This window comes from Crocodylus siamensis, chromosome 13 (assembly GCF_052110815.1).
Source record: "Crocodylus siamensis isolate JL-2025a chromosome 13, ASM5211081v1, whole genome shotgun sequence".
In the NCBI taxonomy this organism is placed as follows: domain Eukaryota; kingdom Metazoa; phylum Chordata; order Crocodylia; family Crocodylidae; genus Crocodylus; species Crocodylus siamensis.
Genome location: NC_143407.1, coordinates 31337413 through 31365128, shown reverse-complemented (window position 1 = coordinate 31365128; position 27716 = coordinate 31337413). Strand labels below are relative to the sequence as shown.

The following is a 27716-nucleotide window of genomic DNA, read 5'->3' as shown; positions in this document are numbered from 1 at the left end:
GGATGTGTGCCAGGATAATTTTTTCAAAGAGCTTACCCGGGATTGAGGTCAGACTAACTGGCCTGTAATTTCCCGGGTCCTCTTTTTTTCCCTTTTTGAAGATAGGGACCACATTGGCCCTCTTCCAGTCCTCCGGCACCTCGCCAGAGCACCACGAGTGCTCATAGAGCCGTGCCAGGGGTCCCGCAATGACCTCAGCCAGTTCCTGTAGAACCCTAGGGTGAAGATCGTCCGGACCAGCGGACTTGAACACGTCCAGCTTCTCCAGAAGTACCCTAACTAACTCCTCGCTAACCCTTGGCCCAGGCGTGTCTCTCTCGGGGCCCGAGGGGGGCCCAGCAGGGAGGTGGCTGAACTGGTCCCTACTTAGGAAGACAGAGGCAAAGAAATCGTTAAATATGTTAGCTTTGTCATCTGGCGTGATGACTAAGTTGCCCATCGTGTCCTGCAGGGGCCCCACATTACCCGGGACCCTCTTTTTACCCCCTATGTATTTGAAGAAGGACTTCTTATTGTCCTTAATCCGGGAAGCTAGTCCTATCTCCAACTCTGCCTTGGCCCTCCTGACTGCCCCCCTACATCCTCGGGCGACTATAACATAGTCCTTCTTGGCGATGACCCCATCTCTCCATTGGGTATATGCCTCCCTTTTAGCAAGGAGACATTCCCGGATGCTCTTAGTGAGCCATGGGGGTTTATGTGCCCTCCTGCTCCCTTTGACCCTTGTTGGGATTACCTCCCTTTGGGCATGGAGGATCGTCTCCTTAAGGAGCAACCACTCACCTTCGACATCTGATTCCCTTCCCCTCTGGGTCCTCAGCGCTTCCCCAACTATCCTCCTTAGCTTGTTGAAGTCAGCCCTCCTAAACTCCTAAACTCCTTAGTTATTTATTTCCAGTGAATTTTATTTGTCCAGTCCTCTTCCAATCCAGCATGGTAAGGGATAGCATTAACATAAAGCTCAGTAACAGTTGCAGTAATCTGGTGAAATTAAAAAAAAAACCCAAAACAACAAAAACTACCTCTATACAGTCTTTCTGGACATACTTATAGATTCCATTGAAGTATGACTATGAATTATGTAGAAGCATAAACGGAGGAATCTGTTGGGAAAATGCCTTAAAAGCTGTTTGTATGAGAATGAGTATTTAGTTTCTTGGTTCATGCAGTAGGAACATGACTTTGGAGTGGGTGAAGAGGCTCTCTGAATTCAAGTTGACCACTTTGTATACAAGTGGGAGCAGTCCAGGTTGTATTCATGGTTTCTGTTCTGCCAGAGATGCCTGTTCTGTGTTGTGTTTCTTTGCTTTGTTCTGGCCTTAATCAGAGCAAAAAGGCAATCTAAAACTGGGGGAGAGAGGAAAAGCAAACAGATCTTAGGAAATAAGCCAGACAGCAGCTTATTAAAGTACTTCAACAGCTGCAGCTTTCCAGAAGTGACCTGCAAATCACGGCTGAACCGTCCTACAAAACAGTGCTCCAAGGTAGTATAGGTACAGTTTACAGGCAAACACTTGCAAACATTTTCTGATGCGTTAACACTGATTCATAGGAGAGTTCTGGTGATTGCCTGCTTTTCTGAAATTCATACAGGACACAGATTGTTTGTACACATAAAGTTGGTAACAGAAGCGAATCCCCCCCCCCCTTGATAAAAATGCTATGTAGAACTTGATTCCAAGAGAAAAGTCTTCTTAGTGTGCCTGTTATTCAAGATTGTCACTAAAGTGATATGTTAAGCTAGTGCTCTGCAAGGACTTGATTATGGGAAAACTTTTATTAGGGAGGAAGAAATTATAAACTGTTCTCGTAAGTGATCTGAACTGGAGCCTGATAATGTATTTTACTGTATACTCCGCTACTGTTTTCTCAAACTCGTGCAGTACATGCAACACTTAAGTGTACTCTTGGTCCAGGTGAACTATCAGCTATAATTGCCTTTATGGAAAAGGAGTCAAATGTTAGGGATGGAGCTGAAGATAGTTGGCAGGAAAGAACCAGATAAATCATGTTTGCCCATTACTGTATTTATCAAGCAGGCTTAATATATCGTCAAAAGATTTTCTTATTGTATTTTACAATTGAAACACATAGCCCAAGTTTTTTGTTTTAAAATCTTAAGCGTTCATATTAGGAGTGTGGCACCTGGGAAAAGTGGCTGGATTTTTGTCTGTATAGCACGTTTACCTTTGAAAGCAACTGGGTGCTTGATACTTTTGAAACTTGTAACTATTTATTCAGGTGCCTAATTGGAAATTCAGGATCTGGAGTGAAGACACTCATTTTCAGAATACTGATCCCTGCATGTCATGCCCTAACTTTCCTCTCTTTGCTGAAAGACCTTGACCTGATCTTTGAAAAATGCAATAAAACGCTGCACGTGATGGTGATCTGAACTGAATTTCTACCTAAAGGATGACTGGATACTGTTTTTAAACTGTCTAGGACTTACGTCCTTTAGGCTATTCTCATGGGGAAGGAAAGGCACAATTCAAATTGCAGCTTATGTGACATAACTTCAGCTTTTCCAAGAAGGTTCTGCGGCAAAGAGAGGGAGTGAAGACCTCGCATAGAAAAGCAGAATAAACAGTATTTTTGACAGTCTTCCTGAATCATAGAGGCAAAGCAGGTCTGTATGCTTTTGCTTTGCAGTCTACTATTAAGGATTAGTTGTTTGAAAGAATTGCATACATGTTTCCTGGAAAGTGACTGGCTGAAATTCTTGTTTGCTCGTATTTTGAGGCTTTGCTATGCTTATTTAGGGTATGATGTGTGACAGGTTATAGCAAATGAAGCCTAATTGCCATTTAACTTTAGTAACACACATGCAACTAGCACTGAACTAAGCTTCTTTCATAATAGAGGATTATTCAGATAGGTACTTTAATCTAGAAACAGAATTGCTAAATTTCAGAAAGTAACATCTACACAACCAGATTTTAACACAAAAATGCCAGTCTAGGAGAAGAACTCATATAGTAGGAAACATTATCCTGTATTTTAAAGTCCTCTTTATTTTGGACTGTGTGTGGTTGTTGAAAGTTTGAGATGTACTGTTCTTTTTCATGCTTGATGCTGTTGCTCCAGAAGTGTTTGTCACTGCAGACAGGATGTTGTTCAGATGCAGAATCTTGCAGTGAGTTTGTTTAGCATCTAACTTCTAAACTGTTTCTTTATGAGTAAAATACACATCAATGTCTATAATGTTTATTTTACACAAATACACTTCCTGATAATTGATCTTGACTGTAGGTGCTTGTTTTATAAATATTTACTACCTTATGAAATATAGAAGGAGGATGTTTTGTGTTTTTTTTTCCTTGTAGTCATTTTGCCTTGGCTTTTGAATGAAAGGAGATGAAAAGTGAACGTTTTGAAAAAAGACCCTTCCGTTGGGTGAAACTCAGTGCAAGCCAGTTTCCACACTGGCTGGCCCCCTGTACAGCCTTGCTGAAGTCAGTGGAGGTTGTCTAACATTCAGGGCAAAATTTTTTGTCTAGTGTTTTGTGTGTCGACAGGTTACATTTGACACTTGTCACATTACATGGCAATGTAACATGCAGTGATGTCAGTTTAATCAACATTTAGAAGCCAGCTGTTCTTGTTTCTCTTCTTATAGAGATTTTATCCAGATTGAAAAGTCAGTCTGATCTTGGGTTGTGGAGCAGAGTAAGGCTGAGGTGTACCCAAAAAATGAATCTTACATGTACAATTACATGATTAGCTGATAGAGGTCTTCTACAGAGGTATTTTAAAGTGGTAACAAGCCAACTACACCACATGCGAACAGTACTACATTATGGGCCTGATGAAAGTTAAACAACAAAAAATAAGGGTTATGGGCAAATTAATGTTTCAGTTGGTGTAAAAAAAAGGAAAAGAAAAATGTAATGGACAGACAATCCAATCTTCTCAAGTGGGATAAGTTCATACAGTCTAGGAGAGAATTACCTCTGAAAATGTTGGGGATAAGAGTACTGCCAAGATAAGTAATGCTGGGTTGGGTTTTGTCTATCCACTTCTATTCCAGGGTAGCAGCCTTCTATGTATAGAAGGTGGATATAAATTACAGTGGGGGCAGGCTATGTGAATGTTTTCTGGCACTGCAAATTAATCCAACAGTTAAAAACTTTGTTCTGTTTTGTAAACTCCTCCACTGAAAGGGTACCAGATACCATTAATGATCAGGAAAGGGATAAACTATAACCTGAACTTGTCTGCATAATGATGTGTGTTTGTTTTGCTGTCTAGTAAAATTGTCTTGTCCATTGTTTCTTAGGTACTCTCTGCCCTCGACATACTCCAGCCTCCGCACATAGACTACTTTGAAGAAATGTATCCTAAACATAAAATAAGCAATCTTAGTTGAGGTATGCTTCCTTTTTTAGCTTGTAAAATAAAGCATTTGGTTTTAATATTTGCCCTCTTTGAAGGGAAGTGAAAAGACTTCGAACCAATCACTATAGCTCTTTGTGAATACATGTCTTTTGATATTAGTGGGGTTATTCATGCCCAAGAAGTTTGTTAATGTTATTGTGTAGATGTACAGGTTAAGAATTGAGTATGGAGCTTTGAATGCACTAGTTCCAGTAGGTTCAGTTTGGTGTCCTCTGCATCAGCAGGCACCAGTTTCTTTCCCCCAAAATATTGCCCTGAAGAATTATATCCAGGAATTTTGTATTGAGCAATGTTAATTAGGTATCACTCTGAAACCACTCCTAAACTGCCTACTGTCCAGTGTTTTGTGATTATGGCATACACCAGAAAACAAGAAATTCCAGGATACTCATGGACAATTGATGGGGTGTGGCATCTCTAATTCTGCCTCTGGCTCCAACTAGAAAATGGATGTCAGCTGAACTCAACAGCAAAACTAGCAGTGGATGACTCTAGAGCACCAGGCCCAGGTGCTGATTTTAAGAGGTGTGAGATTGGTAGCTGTTGCTGCAGCTTAGGGGGCTGAAACTACTTGTTGCGCCTCTGCCTGAACTTGGTTTTTTTAATAGAAAGAAGCACACAGTGTCTCATGGATAACATTCACAAGAAACAATGAGTGCTTTAACAGAGAGCCTAATATGAGGTTATTTCTCAGGTTATAGTTTTTTATCATAATTTTGATTCATTTCCGTCAAGTGACATATTTATGAACAATTATCAACAAAGTAACGGACTTGTGCAATGTATCTGTTTCTATGTATGATTATTTTCATTTTGTTCTTCGGCGGCATAGAATTTGCATTCTTTTTATGCTGTGGTTTGAGCTCTTACTTGCTTTAATAGCAAAATGAATTATATGAAATAGCTACAGATTTTTTTTTAGCACTTTGTATCTAAAATCTTTCTGTAATGTCATCACAATATTAAGTCCTCACACTAATAATACAAAAAGTACATTGGCGTATTTTGTTTCTAGTGTCAGAACCAAAGATACTGATTTTAAAATAATAGTTTTCTTTGTTTTAGCAGAGACTTTACCAGCTTGTAGATCAGGAGATCCTAATAAAGACTGCCTAATAAAGACTCCTAAAAATGAGTTTGTCTCATAAATATATTTTTGGATCTTCAGGATAGTGATATCTTAGATAAATGAACCAGATAAACATTAAATGAGGTTATTTAGTTATAGCTGTATTTTGTATTGGAAAGTTATTCATTAAACATCAGCCACAGAAAGGAATCTAAAGTAAACTACAAAGCTTAAAAAAATTGAGACTTTTTAAAAAAATGAGTAAATAATTTATCTTTGGCTGTACTTAAAGGATAGGGATATTTTAAAGATTATCACTTCATAATGTGAAGGTACTATAAAACATAAATCTACTATCCTATTAAGGAAGCAGTATCTGCTATGAAGTAGAGGTTACTTAAGGGTCCTTAGCTAAAGAAGGATATATATTTGAGATTTTTCCATGCTGGAATGGATGTCTCGTCCGTCCCCCCCCCCCCTTTTTTTTTTCATAGTACTTGTATTTTAGGATTATCCAAATAGTTTTACTTAACATTTTTCATTTAAACACGTCTTAAAAAACAGTATCATGACAGACATCAGGATAAAGCCTTTGTAATTTTATTTAAAAGTGTAAAAGTGAGAGAGGAAACAAATTTCTTCTTAACAAATCAGGATCCAAGTTCAGCCTCCTGTGTACCGCAAGTAGGTACTATTCTAAGTAGCTTTATTATTTGAATTTATAATAACTACATAACTACAAATAGCTTTGTGTGCCATGGTTTTTATATACTATTGTATGCAGTTCTCCCCATTTCTCTGCATCCTCAAAAGCTTGAAAATTTATATCCGGGCTGGCCCTTTCTTCTTGGCATAATAACATTCTCATCCATTGCTTGCTTCTAAAGGTACACAATCCAATATAAATCTAATTGTGTTGTTATTTTACCTTGGCATCTGCTGAAAGCATAATGGAAGGGGATGTTAATTTTTTTTAATACAGTTTGGTATGGTCTTTAGTTTCGTCCTCGCCAGCAGAAAGATGTTGCAGAAGCAACCTCTTTTTTTTCCCCCACCAAATATTTCCCAAAAGAATTTATGTATGCTTGCTTTTTATTCTGTGTCTGTATTTTTACAGGTGTTAATCCAGCAGAAATTCTTATTTTTCCCCAAATTTTAAGCATGGTCTTTCAGCTGCTTCTGGAGGCAGAGACAAACCTGTTGTCATTCGCTGAAAAGCCACAGTGGTGGTCTCCCTCTGGAGCTGTGAAGAGATCCTTCTAACTAAGTACAAACTTTAAAAATAACGTCCCATGTTGCACTGGAATTCTGAAATCTCTCTGGTGTTGCTTTGCCCTAGTCACAAAACACAGAAATGCTAGGAAGTAATGCAATATAGTTTTGAATGCCACATCAGATCAATTCCAAAACTCCAAGGAACATTCAGGCCTTCAGTAGCCAGAACCTTTAATTCATTTTGGGGAAAATCAGGAAGCCCAAAAGGTAGAAAAATGACAGGCACATCGAGCCACTGCCATTTGTTCAGCAGTCACAGCTTCCAGCATCTCTTCAGTTGTCCCTGGATCAAACAACTGGTTCATGACACTCATTAACACGTTCCTGTATAATAGTATCCCTCTGTTCATCCCCGTTATGGCTTAACACATGGAAATCTTGAATGACTGATTTCCCTGACAAATAATAGTGGTGGGATGGGAGGGGGAATAGGGAGATGACAGTACACAGTCCCTGCCATTTGTGGATAGAACTAGTTGGAGCATTTTTAAATTCTTGGGAGCAGGGAAGAAGATAGGGAATTGCCACCAAAATGTTAGCTGTGGGATTTCCCAAAAACGTGTGATTCTCCCTTTTATTTTTTTTTTCCCCCAGCCAGCACAATTATAAATCTCAGATTTACTGAGAAGTTGCAGTAGCTTTCCCGTTGTGTAAAGATGGATTATTTTGCTGCAGGGAGCCAAGTGGCAAAGGAATGCAGTAGGTGAGAAGTGGGGAGAGAGCCTGGTTGCATCTCCTGGATCCCCAAGAGCAGTGAGGAGAAGAGGGAAAACTAAACCTATTCTTGGAGTAACAGATGGGCCCCACATCAGGGAACAGACCTGCCACAAAGATCTACCTCTTCAGTTCCTTAAGCCCCAGTTAACAAATGGTAGGAGCAAGGGTCTGCTTTTCATGCAAAACAGGAATCTCATGCCAAACTGTCATGATGCCACATGTGGCCCATCTCAACTGAAGCTCCCATCCCAGCTGCAGGATTGTTAGCGGGTTGGATTTTACCCTTATATAGGAGTAGAAAGTGCATTTCTTGCAAAAGGCTATTTTTATGCTGGTTTTATAGATTATGTATATTTTTGGAAGGGAAATATTTAGACAAATGTCTGCCTAAGGCAGGTGATGAAGAAAAGAGAATTTCTGTATTGTATTCAGTGTATCAGTGTATGTGCCTGTAGGGCACTGTAGCTGAGGAAAAAAGTCAGCTGCATGGAAGTAATAACAAATTCCATGGAGACCATAGCATCTTCTTGCTTTTGTGTTTTCACACCATTGAATCTAATTTGTCAACCAGTAGTGGCACAGTATTCAACAGTGATTGTGAAGGACTTAATTTGCCTCTCCTTCCTTTTTTTTCTTCTCCTCATACCCTAACTACAACTTCTAATTATTTTGAGAGTTTAAGCTTGGGTATGAATCAAAGTCCATTTACTTTATTCAAACTACATCTGTATGCTTATTGCGAGATGTCAAGGGCAGTGGATGAGATGCAAAAGACACGTTATAAAGAGAATTTGGGTTCTATTCCTGGCTTTGTTACCAGTTTGGAATGTACTCTTGGGCGAGACGCTTGTGATAATGTGTTTTAGAGTCCTAATTGCCATCATAGCAATTCTCATTTGATTGCAATAAATAGACCATCAGCAGACATAAAATTACAGTGTTCCTATTGACTTAACATATAACAATATGACATATAAGAATCAAAAGCAGAAGTGCCAGCAGTTATTTTATTTGGTACCTTAAATATTTGGAAAAGACTACAGAATGCTCTTTAGCTGCACCAGCAAAACAAGTGTATTTTCCCATCAGTCCTGCTGTTACAATGTCCAACTGGACAAGCTATAAATTCACATCACAGCCTACATTCGTGTATTCCTCAAATTACGTAGCAGTCTTGTTTATTTTACCAGAGCAGTTTTCAGTTTGACCCCCCTCTCCCCACTTGATCTTTGTTCCAAAGACTTTCCAATTCTGGGAGATACAATATTTGTCTTGCACATATTCAGAGGCTGGATGTATTGCCTGAAAGCATTAGATCGTTATTTTTAAAAGACCTAAAGTATAAATAATTTAATTTATTTAAGGCATGTACTTCATGTTTATATAAAAATTAAAACTAGACCTACAATTAATTTGCAGCTTCATATCAAAGGAGGAACCAAACATGTCCATATTGTTAACAAAGCTGTCATAGGGAAATCATGAATAGTATAACTTCTTAACGGTTTTCATGTGTTGCATGGCTGAAATGTGTTTTGTGAGTGAGGTTTTGGTGGCTTCTTGGTCCTTTTCAAATGAACGTCTGTTTTAAGGTAGACTCGTCCTTCTAAAGAAGAAACATGGAGTGCAGCCCGATTTGGACCCTAGCAGTAGCCTGACAGTCTGCTCAGTTGACCTGAGGCTATACTTTCTTCCTGGGTGATATCTTCAGACTGTGCTCTCCTGTGTTGTTTATCTTTTTACTTTTTCTTTTTTTGCGGGGGGAAAAAAGCAAACTTTGAAGATAAAACCAAAAGCAGAATCTGTTGAGACACCTATAACTTAGCATGTTCAAGCATATGTCTGACAATCATGCTGCTGTTTGGGGTTTTTTTGGTTTGTTTTTTATAGCTTTAATTTTGTTCTATTTCCAGTCCTATCTGCATCATTTTGTTGTAAATTATCAGATGAACTGAGACAAAGTACACAACCCGATTCTGTTGGCAGCTAAGAGAGTGCACAATAGTGCAATGTCTACAGTTAGCTTATATCCGTAATACTGCTGCCAACACTTGCAGAAGTTTCAGTGCACGTCATATATAGATGCAAATGTATCTTATACTTGGGGAGATCTGCATTTCTAATATTTATACAAAACTTAGTTTCTTTGCAATATCATGTAATCTCTTGAGTGTTTAAACTCAGGTAGATTAATCACTTTCTGCAGTATGACCCTGCATGCATAGGTGTGGTCAAGTTGAAAGTGCTGTAGTCAGCATCCTGCAGTTGGTCATCACATATTCTGTTTATCCAGCGGGAACTCTATTGTATTAGGTACGAGCTTTCAGCTGAGCCGTTTGGAGTTTAGTTATATCTGCCTTGTGTGCCGGGTTTGTGGAGAGGACTAGCAGCATCCTGGGCTGCATTAGTAGAGTGTACCAGCAGATCCAGGCAAGTAATTATTCCCCTCTATTCAGCACTGGTGGGGCTACACCTCGAGTCCTGTGTCCAGTTTTGGGCCCCCCCACTGTGGAAAGGATGTGGACAAATTGGAGAGAGTCTAGCAAGGGGCAACAAAAAGGGTTAGAGGGTTGGGGAGTATGACTTGTGAGGAGAGGCTGAGGGATCTGGGTTTATTTAATTTGCAGAAGAGAAGACTGAGAGGGGATTTAATAGCAGACTTCAACTCCCTGTGGGGGGGTTGCAAAGAGGATGGAGCTGGACTGGTCTCAGTGGGGGCAGATGACAGAACAAGAAGAAACGGTCTCAATTTGTGGCAATGGAAGTTTAGTTTGGATATTAGAAAAAACCTTAGTAGGAGGGTAGTCAGGGACTGGAACATGCTGCCCGGAGGTGGTGGGATCTCCATCCTTGGAGGTTTTTAAGACCCAGGTAAATAAAGCTTTGGTTGGGATGATGTAGTTGGGGCTGGTCCTGCTTTGAGCAGAGAGGTTGGAAGACCTTTTGAGGTCCCTTCTAACCCTTGTTTTCTGTGATTCTGCTAGGTTTTCAAAGGCTGCTGTCACTGGCAGATGCGCCCCAGTTATTCTATTTCTGAGCAGTTTTTTGCCGGCTTTTTCTTTTAAAGCAGCTGAAATTGTCAGGTTTATATATTTAAGTGAACTTTGCTTTGCTTGGGAATATTTCTTCTTTTTGTATCTTACTATATTGATTGCTGCAGAAAAACATGAGCATTTTTCAAGGTCAGCGATTCTGATCAAAGTGCATTCAGCTTTTTTTCTGATTGATAGTCATGCCAAGTTATTGGTTGAAAATATAGGATAAACTTACTGCTGGCTCTTTCATATGAACAATAGATAGTGCTCCCATTATTGTGCTTGGCTATTTCTTTCATGTGGACAGCAGCATCTGAGACAAATAAGCTTCATAAATTGGATTTCAGTTATCTGCACTAGTTAAATGCCCTCATTTTATTACAAGTCATACGAGTTATAAATCAGATCTAGGTTAAGGATTCCTTTCTCTGTGGGACTATACTATCAAGGCTGTTTAAATTGGGTAAGCATACTTTATATATAGACGTTACTAAATTACATATGTAAAAGAAGAGAGGCATTTATTTGTCATAGTTAAATGTAATTGATTTTAAGGACATTTGACAGTGTGTTTCACGCGCTGTTCTAATTTCAGTTTCTTGAAATTTGTCTTGAATCATTTGTTTGAAACCTGTCTGGTGATGCTTTCACTCCTTTCCACTGAAGTGATGGTGCTACATGTGCAGTAAGTGGCATCCTTAATTAAAGCACATTACAGTCCATGTGACTTCGTATTTCTTCTTAAAAATAGAATTCTGGCTTTGGTTTTTAGTTGATTTAGTACACATACAAACTGATGTTTTGAATGGTTGTTCTTTAACAAAATCCAGTTGACTAATGAGTTTAACTTTTTTGGAAATGGGGTGCTTAGAAAGTTATTTTCTTTTTTTTAACCCCTTTGTTCTCAGAATAAATTTCCTGATGCACATCATTATAAGAATTGAAAACCTGGGGCATGTGTGTTGTTTAAAAGAATTTCTGTATTAATTTTTTAAAGCAAATGTTTACTTTTTTTTTTTTTGTCTTTTACTGCTTCTGTCATTGTAAACTGGACTTGACCAAAGTTGTTAGGTTCTAACCATTTCAGTAAAGGAAGCGAGATAGTAGCTGTTGTTCATGCAGTAGCAAATCTGGGGAAGAAAGACTTGCATTTGTATTGAAATAGGGGGGAAAAATAAAACTGTCACAAGTTCAGAAATACCAGCAAGCAGTGGAACTTTGTAATAACATCTCCTTTCCCCTGGGTCACCATTTCAGATGGTAACCATTTGGTTATTGCTAATGAACTGATTTGAACCAACAAAAGTGTTTCATACCAACAGCTGCTTAACTGTCGGTTAGTCAGAGGGTGTTGCAAGCCTCTTCCCCAAGAAAGACCTCTAGCAAAAGCAAGGATGATAAGACCTGGCTTTCTAAAGTATTGCTGAAATTAAAAAAAAAAAAAAAAAAGAAAAATATAGAAATACCCTCCTAATTCTTCCAACATTCAGTTTTGAGCATCCTTTTATATAGCTAAAGGATAATTCAGTTAATTACCTTTGCAGGTCACCATTTAAAAAGAAAAAGTACTGATAATCAATTTTTCAGTTTTAGTCTCAGTAAGAGAGAGAGAGAGATTTTTTTTTTTTTTAAATTGGTAGGGGAGGAGCAGATTTTTAGAACAAATTGGTTAATTATTGCTGTGTGCAGTAGCAGTACATCTTGCAGATGAACACTTTGTTTTCTTGAATATGAAGTTTAATGTGCAGGTGCCATGTAGTGTGTTGCTAGCTGCGTGCTATATTCCCCTTGCCAAGGAAATGTAGGATGCAGAGCACAGAAGCTTTTCTGAGAAGATGTGTTGGCTAAGGCAATTCAGGCAAATATTTTGCATTTGGATAATCATTCTCAGCCTCATCTGGGAAATGAACTTAAAACCAGAGAACCTGCTTCAAACCTTCACTCTGTAGGAGTGAATAAATGCCCAGGTAGTAAGTTTGACTATTAAAATAATCTGTGTGTTAAAATAATCAGTGTGTGTTAGTCTCTCCCTTCTGAAAACTTAAGAGGATGCGTATACAGAATTAAAGATAAAATGTGTGAGTTGTAATAGATTCCTTTTTAATTATTTTATAGTAAATCTATGTGGATACTTATTTTGGACTGAGTGTCTATTTCAGTATAAATATATTTCCATTTAAGATATACTTCAGTAATACAATTATAGTGAAATAGATCACGTCTAGTTTAAAAATAAATATTTACACTCTGACTTGCCTGAAATAATTAAAGGTATGAATTACTGTTAATGTATTTACTATTTTAATCTGAATTGAAATAACTAAGTCATAAGGTTGGGTGTGGGAAAAGTAAGAGTAGTTTTGTTTCAGGAGTTGGCCAGAGAGACATCTTGTTACTAAGGTGATCATTTTGATGACTTTATTTTTCTGGGGGAGGAATATTGATTTTTTTTTTTTTTTTTTTAAACAATGGGATATGCTCAAACTAGTAATTTGTGTTAATGACTAAGTACCATTTTTGAATGATCAAAACTTGCAAATTAGTAAGTAAACATATAAAATAGTAAGGATGATGTGCCTCATGTACTTTAATTGAAACTTTACTTTTCCAATCTAATATTTCATGGTACTGATAGTTTATTGTGTACGTGCACACACATGCTTGTGCACACACTATATATGTATATATAGACACACGGGGGGTGTACACGCAGAGTAATGAGATTTAGGTAAAGTGTGGCTCAGAAGTGAAGTAACGTAATAATTTTTGTTTAGGAATAAGTGGATGCATCTGTATGGCCGTAGGGCGTCGTCGTTACTGTCGTTGTTTAGTGCTTCCTTTTGGTACCTTTTGGAAGTACTAAATGGTGACGCAGTAACAGCCCGTACTGCGCCATACTGCCTGCGCGCAGTTCTTTTTAGCTGTTACATCATTGTAGCAGCATGCTGCAGTGAGGGAGTGCATTGCTATGGCGACATAGCTGTGGCATTGTGGGTTTTGCCCATTGACGCTATGTTGCTGTAGTGCGTTGCTACAGTGACAGTGTCACATGTAGACGTGCCCAGTGTGGATCAGTAAAATGCAGTTTTGCAAGTTCTTAGCTAAGCTGTGAAGTTTTTACAAATGTTGAGAATGAGCTGGAAATTCAGAATGAACTAAAAGAGTAACAAAGAGGGTTTTGCATTTTAAATTCTGTTAGGAAATGTGTTTTCTTACGTAATCATAACAGCATAATTTTACTTGGAGTCAGATATGAAGACATCATTCGAGAAAGTCTGAGAGATGTACCAATCTGTATTTTTATAGACATAATAGCACAGAAAGTACTTTCCTAATACTACTGTATTTCTTTCCTTGTAACATGTCTACAGGGATAGCAAATTATATCTTGTTCTTGTGTTTGCTCAACAGTCCCTTCCAGTGCAGTTTTCTGAGAAATTATGCTTGGGCTTCCTTGGTAAATTTACCTGTATGCCTTGCATACTTTTCAAAACTATTGACTGGGAAACTTGGCAGGGCTTTTGAAGTACCTTTGCCAAGATCTGCAGGTGTTTTTGCATGAAGTTCCAGCTTTGGAAAGCAGACTTTGTTTCATTGCTCTACTTTCCACAGTCCCAACCCCCAGCAGAACACTAATCCTGGTTTACCCGCACTAACAATTTGTCTTACGCAGATATAAAAGCTATTTCTGGATTTTCAAAGCTAATCCACCTCTGAGCTGGAGTTGCTGGCATATTCCCATCACCATAGGCATAGAAGCGGTATACAAAAAGCTGTTGGCATGAATTGAACCCCTGATTCTCAGCATTGATTTTGGTCGTGTGATATATGCCTCAAGTCATAGCCAGTTGTTGAGGTGGCCTATTACCCATTTATAAAATGTGTCATTTACAACTATGCGGAGGTGCCAGTCAGTGTTCTTGCTAGGCTTGCCAAAGAATGCATTTTGTCACATCTTTTAATTCTTGTGAACATGGTTGCATATTGACAATAACTTCATTTTGTTGTTACTTTAAAAGCTTAGAAAAATGTTGCCGGGCATGTCACAGGAATAAAACCGAAACAAAGCATGTAGATAAAAAATAATATACAATTCTCGTGCTAATATGGAATATTGCTGGAACTAGAAGTCAAGGAATAAAATATGCAACCTCATGGAAAATAGGGGATTTGTTCTATGGAGTAAATTTAAAAATAACAAAATTTAAATATTTAATCTTAGGCAGTGGCATAACAAGCAGAGGTGGCACCTGGGGTTAGAGGAGGGAGGCACCTAGGTCTGAGAGCGGGAGAGCCCCAGGGGGTTCAGTTTTGAGACCACTGGGGAGAGTGACAGGAAGACCATACTGGTTCTAAGATGAGGGGTATGCACAAGTCTGAGAGTTTGGGCATCCCTGCTGGGAACTGCTAAATGGTCCCTGACTGAGCGCTCTGCCAGCCTTGGCTTTTGGTTTTTAAAGCAGAAGCAGCAGAGAAGGTTTTGGAGTTCCCAGCACAGGTCTGCTGCTTGGGTGTGAACTCTGCAGGGGTAGGGGGGCAGTTCTGGCACCTCTTGCCTCCCCCCCTACGCTGTTACCCCCCTGCAGTTACCCTACTGGTCTTAAGAGTCCAAATGTTATATTGTTAAGCTGACATGTCAAATTCTAATCCAAGAGGATGGAATAAAGGTAATGTCTATATGAAGTTACCTAGCATCCTTCTAATACTGAAGGATTATTTGAACAGCCCTATTTTTGTGTGTGTGTGTGTGTGTGTGTGAAACATAAATCTATAGTAACTTCTGCTTTCTAATTGGTTGCAATATTACCTTCTGTAGGTAGGAAGGATGGATGTTCTTAATTATATTGTTAACCAATAACAATTGCAGGATTCTCCAGTCATTCTTTTCAAAGATTTCCCCATTTAAAGCTTATGGCAAAGCAGCTGAAGATTCATAATATTGTAACTTCTGTCAGTCACACATGACAACCTAAATTGATTTTAATGCTTTGGGTAAGATGCAGGAAGGAGGTGTGCAACAACGCTTCTTATTGCTCTTTTTAAGAACTCCAAGACTGTCAGCATTTTCTGATGTATTGCATGGATTTAGGCATCATTTATATCTTTTACAGCTGCTTTAGCTAGTAAGCAGGATAAATCATATTATCACACGCCTGCTAGAACACTCCCTGGCTTTCCAGTCTTCCTCAATATCTTTGAAAGGGTTTCTTTTCCTTTTCTACAACAGCCTTTTCAATTCTGTCTTTTCCTTCTTTCGCTGTTACTCTTGCTTCTTTCTTTTCTTCTGTTAGACGCTTTTAATTCTGTTGCTTGTATGACAACTGCCTCTTAGCCAGCACACAAGGGAATTGTAGCAGCTCAAGAGCCAAGGCTCTGTATCTGGGGGCTGTAACAACTTGTAGTCTTTGTGATCAGGCACCGGAGAGAGCTGCCACCCACATTAACCAGTGGGTAACATTTTCAGCTTAAATATGTCTTGTTTCTTATGAATGGTGAAATGGTATTTTCAAAACAATGAACTGGTTTGAGGGACAATCATACAAGAATAAATTAACAGGGGAAGATCAGATCTACCAAACCTGTTCTGCTGTTCCTACTCTGTAATTTGGGAGATTTTTGCTATCAGTTGAATGTTTGCTTTATCTTGAAACTCATCGAGTAAGCCAGAATACTTTTGTTCCAACATCTGAACCACTGTTGTGTAATGTTGCCTGGAACTAAAGCTTTAGATTGTAGAATGTACTTGTGTGTATGCTGATGTGTCCTACTGATTAAGGAATTATTTGAAGGTGGGTAGATGGACATCATAACCTCAATCATTTTTAAACCTTGTTTGCCTCTCAGAGAAGTGGTTTCTGCTGACAAGGCCTGTTATTGACCAGTGATACTAGTTGACACAAGCATCTTCTGCAACCTGACCATTGTTGACATCATGAATTGGTCACCAAACCAAAGAGTTATTACTGCTACACAGTACAAAAGTCACTTTCAAAAATAGGTTATTAGATCAAGATTGCATATATTCTGTATCACTAGCTTAATAAAATAACCTGCTTAGGTCTTTTATTTTTTTTACTATGGCTTAGTTTATGTTTTCTCCCAATGGGATACTATCTTTATCTAGAAAATTGTATAAGCTTAGGAATATTTGTATCAGTGTTATAGAAGATTAGATTTTTCTTTTTAAACAAAAATATTGGACAATTAAGAGTGATAGAACAAGAAGAATCAGTTCTAAGTATCTGCTACCAGTCCATTCTTCTTACCACTGATGATTGATACCATACTAAGATTTTGCTTGTCAAAGAGGTCCATTTTTATTTTATTCTTTATTCTTAATCTCTTTTGTTTTAAATCATGACTACTGTACTGATGAACTAACTGCACTGTCTCTAAAAATGTTGCCATTGTGCAGGAACGCTTCAGAATATTTCTAATGTACTATTATATTTTCCTGACTTCAAACATTTCTGAAAGTATTGATTTAAAAAAAAAAAACCCAAAAATGTTGTCAATAAGGGCTTGCCAGTCAGGCTGTCATCCATCAAAATACTCTTCTTAATTTAAAGTCGCTTACTTTACTTTCTTGCACAAGTGTGCGTTTAGTGGTTGTATTGTAGTAGTCCATAAATGCAGCGACATATCAAAGTTGTGAACTGCAACAAGTCGTAAGCGGCACAATCACTTTAAGATTTTTCCATTTGAACATGAAATTCACTTAATCATGAGTCTAATAGTTAGATAAGTGAAGGGATTTAGAAAATAATCTTAAAGTAGGAAGTGTAATGTATCAGTGCATTCTGTAAGATGCAGTTTGTCATCTTTTCCTTTGCCATGCCTGCAGGGGATGAATTTTCACTCATTATATCACTAGTTAAATGAGACATTTTCAAACCCGTGTGTTTTTATTGAGACAAGTGGTTTTTACTTTTGCTAACCAGAATACAGTGTGAATATCATTCTTTTACCTAATGGGTGGTGATTCCACAGCAGATACTTATGTATGTGAATAATTTCATGGATTAAGAGAAAATGCTAGCATATTTTAACCATAATTGAGGATTTATTGAAAAATTAGTTTAATGATTTTTTATTTTAATCATTCCAATCCTATTCCTGAAGTAATTAGCTTTCTCATTGTTTGTATAGTGGTATGAAAAGTGTGTGTGTGTGTGTGTGTGTGTGTGCAGGCTGTTATATTTGGAAAGTGTCAGGAAAGAAAAGAGATGGCATCACAGACTGAGCATGCTATGATTCTAATTTAGAGACAAGTACAATCTATTAAAGTAGATGAAGGAGAAACTTCCTGTCTCTGTTTCAAAGGGCATCCTGAAATATGTGAATAATGTGAAAATTATGGTTGGAAAATTCACACAGACTGTTGAGACGGTTTCTCATGGTAACATAGCAGTCAAGCACTTTTTTCAGTCTTTATTTCCTTAGGATTGTGCTCATTCAAATTTTGCTGATCCAACTTGCCCACAAAATGTTGGTTCCCCCCCCCCAGCTCGCCCCAATTTGTGGAATATGGTATTTCTGACACCTTTTTACTTATTAAAACACTGTAAAATGTAACTTAGGAAATACGTTTATATATAAATGAAAATTAAGGTGATTCATCAGAAAATATACCTTGTTCATTTGAGGCAGTATCCTTGGCTTTTGTTTGCTTGTCAGCTTGCAAAATTTACCAATTTCAGTGGGTTTCCCAGACAGTGTGGATAAGTGAGTTCTGTTGTGCTGTGCATTTTCCTTGATAATTGTTCTTAAGCAAATTGGTACATTTTGTAGTTCTAATTTTGTACAGCTACTTAACTAATTACTGCTGTCAGTAGCAATTTTTATCTGGTGGTAATGTTCAATTTAGCAGCGTAATATAGCTGCAGTGACCTCCTCCTTCCCAGCATGGTTTATAAATCAATTTAAATAGGAAAAGGCAAATATCTGTTTGAAATACTACATTGAAATCCCATAATTTTTTAGATGTGGTCTTTTTATTTTAGCTTAACATTAAGAGGACGCTCGTGAGCAAAGGCATTGACCCACTTGGGCACCAGCTGTTTGAGAGGCTGCCACATTTGTAAAAGACAGGAACATCCAGCAAGTCCTGCTTTCACTCTTGTTTAGAGACCCTCATTAAATTATCCAGAGACAATAATCAGATAGCTGCTGTTCAAGTTAATGGCACCTCTGAGCCCCTGTCAAGAGAGCTTTATTTAATGCGCAACAGACCTGGAGTGGTGCAGGTGCCATCTCAGGCCCTCATTTAATTTAAGCTGCTTTAGTTGGCATGGCAACTAGTTGAGACATCTGGGAGACATTATGCTAGAGATTGAGATTTAGGAGGATTTGTGGTGTAGCAAAATAGAAATCTTATCATAAAGTGCAGAGTGTTGCTTGTGGAATTTGGAATATTTCATTGTCAAATGACTATTAAGGGAAGTTGCAGGCAGAAAGGAAAACAAAATGTAAAGGGGCTGGCATAAATATTCTTCTTGCAAAAGGAAAATAGTTTTATTTGCTGAACGAAAAATGAGCGTGTGACAAAGTTGCTGAACTACTTTGGGTTAGGCTTGTGAGCATAGCTGTGAACAAATTTTTGTTAGAAAATTGGGTGATTGTTGTTACTTTGTAAAATGGCTGCTTTTTAACATAGTACCACTTAAACATTTTGGATGAGTTTATAAAGTCTCGTTACATACAGAGGACAAAAATATTTCATGTTTGAAACGAATTAAATACATAAGGTGTATGGAGCAACAGATGGAGGAAGGGCACTTAATAAGTTGGGGCCAAAGGGTCTCTAGGTCATTATACATGAGATTTATCCTGTACTGATCCAGTAGCCATAGAAAGTGATGGCACGCTTGCCACAAAGGTTGGCTTCTGCTGCTTGGGGGTATGCTACATCTGGTATACTTGCAGAAGGGGAGGGTTTCAAAAGGGGAGCTGCTGATCAAAAATGCACAGCAGGTTACTGTGACAGTTGTGTGGGTAAGCCAGGAGTGTGCCACTGCAACTTTACCCCCAGATCAGTGGTTCCCAAATTGTGGATCGCGACCCCAAATGGGGTTGCAGCATCAGCAAGTGGGCTTGTTGTGCAGCACTGTCTCCTGCTCCAGGTCCCGCCTGCTAGGCTGCGGAGGCCCAAGGGAAGGGCAGCAGGGCAGGGAGCCTCCAAGCCTGCAGCAGGCAGCCTACATCCTCCCCCCACCCCCACCCCCACGGGCTCTGCTCTGGCTGTGCCACTTGCAGGGGGGGACATAGGTGGTGCACAGGGAGCTGGGCTCCATGCTCTGGCCTCAGCAACTGCTGCTTCCTGCAGGCAGCAGCTGAGGCACAGGCGCTGCTGGGGTGGGGAGCAGGGGGGGTGCGGGCCCTGGCCTGGGGCGAGTGGGGGGCTGCGGATTGGGGACGAGGGGCACTGGCAGGGTCAGGGAGCTGTGGGTTGGGGGTGAGGGGCGATGCTGAGGAAATGGGGTCATGCTGAGACATTTGGGAAGGCACTGCCCTAGATGAAGCCTAAAATTGAAGCTTTTTTTCTACATTTGTATTGTTTCTCACCTGTCCACATGTAACAGCTGTTGTGAGGTTTGGAGCAAGAGGTGTGTCCCCTCCTGCCCCCTCTTTTGAAGTGGCTCCAAATGGTTGGGTCTTCATGGCATGGACAATGTGTAATGTCTAGCACAACCTGATTTTGGTTGCGGTGGCATTCGTGTTACTTACAGGCTCCATTCATTAGTTTAAGATAAAGGACACAGAATTGACTGACCAGCTCCAGCCACGAGTATGCTGAGTTACCTGCGTTCTAGCAGAACCATAGAACACCTTCCCTTCCCGTTCAGATTCTGCGCTCCTTCTGAAAACACCTCCGTGCTCATGGTATGTCCTTTACTTTCTTATCAAGCTTGTAAGAAAAGAAGATTTTCAAAACTGTCAACATTTGACAGTTCAGTCTTTTTTTGAAAAATCAAGATGTGCTTGCTCGACTTCAGATTGTGCATCTTTGCAAACATTCATCCACAGTAAAGATCCTAAATCAGAACTGTAGCTGGCAGTTCGGTTGATACAAGAGGCTGGATATGAAACAGCTTGTTCTTCTGTGGCTAGGTAGGTCCTTTATTGTTGACTGCAGTAAAAAATCATTTGTCAGTAAATGAGGTGGATACAGACTCCCGGCTAGCAGCTGTTTGCATCACCTGTGGACCTTCCCTTACTACTTACAGCCTGACTCTTTTTCCCAGTTTGGGAAACTCTGTGGTGTGTTTTTGGGGAATGAGCTTGTTTTTAGTTGTTCTGTATATCTTCATTTCTTGATGGTTGTAGCTTGACGTTTGAGCAAGCATGGTGCCCCTCTTACCTAGTGCAGTGCTTCCCAACCAGTGTGCCGTGCCACAAAAGTGTGCCGTCAGAAGTGAACAGGTGTGCTGTGCAATTTTGCCATGGCAATGGGCTACAGTAGGTATGAGGATGGGGAATGCCTTAACAGGCGTGCCGCGAGAAATTTTATTAATGTAAGTGTGCCTTGGGCTGGAAAAGGTTACGAAACACTGACTTAGTGTCTCCACACCAGTGACAGCAAGTGTTTACAGTGCTTTGAAATACTCAGCTACAGCTGAATTGATACCTGGTCTTACACCTGTAGTTGTTAGCTACTAAGTAATGGCTTCTATCTTTTCCTCTATGGAGCTGCTGTTTATCATGTGACAACTCCAAAACAGTTTTTCATCCAAGATTTTATGTGTGTGTGTGTGTGTATGTATTTGGTGCTTGAGAAAATAAAATCTTTGATAATACCTGGTGAAGTGGGATATAATGCAGGCAGGCAGTGTACATGCTTCATATAGAAGCACTGCACTGACCTACAGACACTCCTGTTAGGGCCTGTTTTAGCACAATTTTCCAGTTGTCTTGATCCCCGCCAGCTTCTCTGGTATGTGACATGGAGAAATATCTACTAGGGAGTAGGATGATGCCCTTTAGAATCGCTTCTAACTTGTGACTTAATGAGGATTTAAAATCAAAATTTTAAATTTTAAATAAAGTATGATTAAATTAACACAAGGCATCTTACCTTGTTTCTCGAGTCCTATTTTGGCTTGGAAATAACTTTGTAATATATGCTCACTATTATAAATGCAGCTTTATTCAGTAATCTTTTTCTCCTGCAACTGAATTGCTATGTTTGTTCTTGCAAAAGTCTGAAGATGTGACCTCCATTATATCATGAAGCGTTCTTATTTTTTGCTCTACATCTTTGAGACACAAGAGTTTAAATTCTTCTGAGTTTGAATAACAGTTTCAAGGGGATTATATGCTGGACTTCCTGTACTTGCCTTAACTAATAACGTGAAGATATGTTGTCACCGAACTGATGCAGAGTGACCTCCATAAGATTATCGTCTCTCCTCAGCCACTCAGCTCGGATCACGTCAAAGTTTTTCTTTACCAGATTTTAAGAGGTAATTTTTCTGTTTTAAGCCTGATGAACAAATATTGAACTCGGTGCTCTATTATTATTTTTTATTTCCTTCTTATTTCAAAACTTTTATCCCCAAGGCTATCCAAGTCCTCAGTAATGTGTGGAGTAAGATACCCTGTTGTTTAATGCTGTTTGTGAAAGAATGACAGGTGTTCAAGAAACCCTTGGTTCTGCTGCTAGACTGCTATATGTATAAAGTGCTTGGGGTGTTTGTATGTTAACTTCAGTGGTTTCTCTAATGGAAACATCATCTGTCCTGACAGCCCCAGGTGACGGGACTGTCCCTAAACAGCTCTGAGTCTCCAAGTGGCATTTACTTATGGCACACTTGTGGTCTGATCCCCAATGCCACAATTATGCTTCCTGGCATGGCCCTGTGGCATGTCAGTAGGTGCAATTGTTGGGATTGGGGATTGGGCCACATCGCGTCAGTAAATGAACCTGTGCCAGGGATTTAAATTGCTTAAAAAAGGAAAAGTGGCACTACTCGGTCCTGTTGAAGAGATTTGCCCTTCGGAGGGGCAGATGGTTTTTGTGCCTCTTCTGTGAGTGTCTTTAGATGAGGTGTAAACCTTTTTATTTCTACCAGTATGGAGTCTCTTCAGTACTTACATTTGTATTTCATCTGCCCAGTCACTTGTCCTTTAACTTCCACATATCCCCTTGCTACTGTGTGGGTAGTTTATTTGCCCCAGATATTCCTCAGTGAGGTAGGTACACTTTTTCATGGGCCAGACTGTCTACTGCTGTAGTTCCTATATCTAGACAACTTCATGCTGGGATAATCCTTCGCTGATGGTTTAATGAGACACTTACTGTGTGTTTTTATTTTTCTTGAAAACAAACCAAGATCTTTGCTGCAGGGGCCAAAAAAACTCAAGAGAAGCAACTTTAGGGACTTTCCAAGAGGAAGAGTATATCCTCTTCCCTCCCAGCCCGCTGAGAGTTGGAAAGGCCGTTAATGACCATGCCCAAATGTTGTATGTTGCCTTGTCTTGTTTTGAATCTTCTGCATTAATAACCGAGAAGACCGAACAATGAACCATCATTTGGATCTTTATTTTATATAGTCCCAATATCAGTATCTGTCCAATGTAAGTTTATAGTCTAAAAGAAAATAATGTGCATCTCTATGAGCTACAAAATAAATTGAACTCAGACCTGCTTTACATGTTGCATTGCCTCTGGCTACTAACTTCTTGGACACAACTCTTAATTTTCTTAAACCTGAATTTCATTGTTGTAGAAGTTATTTATATGCAATTGAGAAAAAAGCAGTATTTAATAGAATGCCACAAAACACATTTGCATAATCAGGGAGCAAAATATTTAGAGAATAGTGATTAGATAATTGTTGTCTGTCCTGTATCCTGCCAAGACATTGCAGTGATCCAGTACTGGTGAGCTGAAAACATTAGTGCCACTGGCAGCATCTAAAGGTGAGCAGATGTGCATGTCTTTGTAGACTGGATTTATGAAGTCCTCCAAGAAAACATGCCCTTGGCTTCAGGTTTTAGGAGTGAATATATTTTACTTTTAACTTTGTTTAATATTTCAGGTCTGAAATATCTACATTCTGCTGGCATTTTACATCGAGACATTAAACCAGGGAACCTACTTGTGAACAGCAACTGTGTTCTTAAGGTGGTACTTACATTTATTTAAAACTTGCACATAGTTTGTTCTATAGAGCAGAGGTCATGGTCAAGATTGTTTCTTTGTCTAAAAGAAAGATTGGTTCCTTTCCTCATTAAGGTATTTCAGCAGAAAAACCACCTCCTATCTTTCCAAAAATTTTAAACAAGATTTTTCCCCCCCAGTTATCTTTAAAAAGCGCTGCTCCGTGCTTCAGTTTTGAAAGCAATGCGAAGTGGGTGCTAGAGACCCTCCCATTAACAACACATTTTTCTACTTCTGAGCATTTTGGATGAGTTTAACATGTCATCCTGCATTCTTTAAACTAAGCTTCGTTTGCATTTTTTTTTTTTTTTTTTTAATTTCTGTCTTTAGGAGTCTAATTTTAGAAATCTTGGCCAATAATTTTTTCTTTTTTCTGGGAGGGACATGAAATCAACAGAAGGCCACTGTAGTGAGAGGGAAGGCCAAATATCGCTGCTAACGTCTTTGAGCAGCACCATCATAAAAGGAAATGTCAATTGGAATGAATCATTTTGAGCCTAGCAGGTTGTCAGTATTTTATTTATTTATTTATTTTAAGGGCAAAATGTTTAGGAAGTTGTAATAGTTTAGCTTAATAGTATAATACTGACTGAGAAATTGCACTGTCATTTTAAATAACATTCAAATAATTGTAGATATTGTAGAGGCTTAATATTTTTGGGAACTAAAGCATGCTTGCTTCCCCAAACCTTTTTTTAAATAAAATCTGCAGCCATTCAGTTGCAGGAATATAGGGTTTGTTTGTTTTTTAAAGATATAATACTGGTTTGGGATTTTGTATTTCGTTACCAAAGAAATACCTATGTGAATGAAGTGCATTAAATGTTTTGGTTATTTTATTTTTTGTTTACCTTCTCAATTTAGATTTGTGATTTTGGATTGGCCAGGGTGGAAGAATTAGATGAATCTCGCCACATGACTCAGGAAGTTGTCACTCAGTATTATCGAGCTCCAGAAATCCTGATGGGCAGCCGTCACTACAGCAATGCTATTGACATCTGGTCTGTAGGCTGCATTTTTGCAGAACTACTTGGACGAAGAATACTGTTTCAGGCACAGAGTCCAATTCAGCAGGTATAACTAATTTCTCATTTTAAAAGCCTTCAGGATAGTAAACTGTGTACTTTTTTTGAAATTTAATTTACATCTGTGTAACATTGCTTGAATTAAAAGTACTAATCCTAAATGGGAAATGTTTTTTGTCCTTGTACAGTTTAAGCACATGCCCTTTTCATGCAGCTCTCAAAAGGTTTTAATGTTTAAAATGATATTCTGAAATAACATATAGCAATATTTTGTGTTGTCTTAACTGCTCTGTCCTGACTAATACACGTAGTATATTGCCACTGTAGTGTTCCCCTGGGAGGACATATTAAGCATACCATGCAGGAGTGGGGTATAAATTTGGAATCATAAAAATAAACCATTGCTTCTGAAAACAGGATTTCATTCTGACATCACAGAGGGGCTGTCGAGAAGGGTGTCGGTTAATGTAAACATAATGTCCAGATAGTATTAAAATTGTCATTAAATCTACAGATTCAAGGGTAGAGTAATGTCAGGAAACCAGTAAGTAACCTTTGATCTCTCCTGAACTTGCATATGTATGGTTTTAATGCTCGTTCCAAGTTTATGGGACAGAGAAACTCCTCAGTTATTTGTAGAATACCGGTATGTTTCATCTGTTTTGCTACTTTTAAGTATTTTTGAAAAGCCATGTAAAATGCTTCAGTGATAAGAGCTCCCCACAAGTGCTAAGTATTTATAATGGCATGGTATAAGAAAAATGTGTTCCATGTAGAATGTTTCTTTTCTGGGAAGTTGTTTTTTATGAAATTGAGTAGATTGGATATAGTAGCTAAGGTTTAGTGTCTGTTTAAAACTGATTGGACTTGAACTTGTAATGCAAGTCTATGCTCCGCAGAGATAATAAAGCATAATGATATCAACATTTACCAAGCAGTTAGCCCTCATCTTTTTAAAATATGGTATGTTGCATCAGCTTGAAAATAGTCAAGAAAAAAAAGCCATTTTTCACATAGCTTGGTGTTTTTAATGCAGTTTATTACCAGTCTTTATTTTTGGGGAATTTGTCATTCCTTTCAAGTTGCCAGGTAACAGCATGGGAGGCTTCTAATTGCAGTGTTGGCTTCTATAATGTGAGCACCTGTTTTTAGGAACTGTCAAATGATTTCAGATTGGACACTGCACTGTTAGTGAACCTTCATTCCCTGCGTGTCTTGCAGGAATTCAAAACAGTGATCTAAGAAAAAATTGCTACTTATCCATATGCTGAGCCATTAAGCCTAGTTAAATAGGGAAGATTATTGATAAGTGTGTTTATGTTATGGGAAATACCTCTCTTGACTTGGGCCCAGATCCTCTATTGGGGCATAACTCCATTGAAGCAAGTGAAATTAAATCATTTTACACCAGCCGAGACTCTGACTAATCAGTTCCACGATGCTAGTGTTGATTAGATTACTTATCCAAACTTCTGGCTGGGGTAAGGTTTTCCTTTATACTTTCCATATTTAAAAAGCTCAGGGTTTAGCTTTTTTCCCATCTCATTCACTGTTTGCATTTGTATGCACTTGATTTCCACTCTTTCACAAAATATCCATACTCAAAGGTTATACATTAGGATACTGTATAAGAGGGCAGGGTGTCAGTGGATTACATGCCTACTACCTAGCAAAAGTGGTATGTGTGCAAAGAGACACTTTTTTTGTAGACTGGAACCTTAGCAGGACATTTGGGATCTTTAAAGATCAACAGGTTATTTGTGTAAGGAATCAGCACACTTGTTTTGTGTTCAACGTCAAAGCGAGTTGGCTTTATACATACCAGTCTGTAATGAGAACGGGTTTACGCTTGAGGGAGAGCTTTGCAGTTGCTCCATTAGCTCAAGTGCATAGTGGTCATAGGGGAACTCCTGGGACTTGGATGCTAATCTCACCACTGCCTTCCAAGAATTTCTCTTTGGCATTTATCTATGACTTTTGCCATACATGTGAGGATATGTGCACATACTTAGGGAAATGAGACTAACACCTTTTTTTTGGTAATAGTACAGATGAGATTAAATAATTCTGGATGTAAAGATAGCAAGTCCAGGAAGAATTCATTTAGGAAAGACTACGTAAATTTAACAATCATAGCCTAAATATCCAGTGATGTACATGTCATGATTTTGAATATAAAATAAAATGATGTAAAACAAGGTATGGTAAAGATGCTTTTCATGTTTTTGATTGTTTCCTTTAAATTTTCCTTCCATGCCTGCTTGTTTAACCTATGACATTTTTAAACTTTAAAACAGGGATTTGTACAAGGTTTTGTACAAAGTTCTTCTTAGAAATGGTTCCCTTTGTTTTATTGTAGGCACCAAAATATTTTATACTGATTTACATATGGCCCTTTTTACCTTTTGTTCTTTGTAGTGCATTGAAGTGTAGCGTTGACTCAAACGAGAACAAACATTCTGCAGTATGCATAGCGTCTCTTAAATGATATTGTCCCAATGGTATAAAACAGCAAGCTAAGCTTTTAAAATTACTTCGAAGCATGTCAATAAACCCATGTGAGATGCTTCCAAATCTGGTGCAATAAACACCTGATTTCATAGATTCATAGATATTAGGGTCGGAAGGGACATCAGTAGGTCATCGAGTCTGACCCCCTTCCCTGGGCAGGGAAGAGCGCTGTGGTCAGACACCCCCACCTGGTGTTGGCTTTTTTATTCCATTTGAAAATGTTTGCATTGCAGTGCATAGACTAAAAGTCTATGTTAATATCACCTACATACTTTAGTAAAAGTAAAACTTACGTTTGGCAGCTTCTTGAGTCAATCTTTAAGCATCTGTTGTTCTAACCTCAGAATCCACTGATAAGTATACATGTGTGTTATATATCTGCAGTTGGATTTGATCACAGATCTTCTGGGAACACCATCACTGGAAGCAATGAGGACGGCTTGTGAAGGCGCCAAGGCACATATACTCAGGGGTCCTCATAAACAGGTATGAGTTCATACTAACCTGCAGGTCTGCTCTTACCC

At 38.8% G+C, this 27716-nt stretch overlaps 1 protein-coding gene across 2 annotated transcripts in view; it reads left to right on the top strand.

The window, feature by feature from the left end:
- The window catches only part of NLK (nemo like kinase), a 113508-nt gene that overhangs the window by 66639 nt on the left and 19153 nt on the right, over nt 1-27716 (top strand). For both annotated transcript variants that reach the window (XM_090025928.1, XM_090025927.1), the window contains exons 3-7: nt 4280-4335; nt 21850-21956; nt 23535-23620; nt 24521-24730; nt 27577-27678. In XM_090025928.1, the coding sequence (XP_089882054.1) occupies nt 4280-4335; nt 21850-21956; nt 23535-23620; nt 24521-24730; nt 27577-27678 (561 nt within the window). The remainder of the gene's footprint in view (nt 1-4279; nt 4336-21849; nt 21957-23534; nt 23621-24520; nt 24731-27576; nt 27679-27716) is intronic.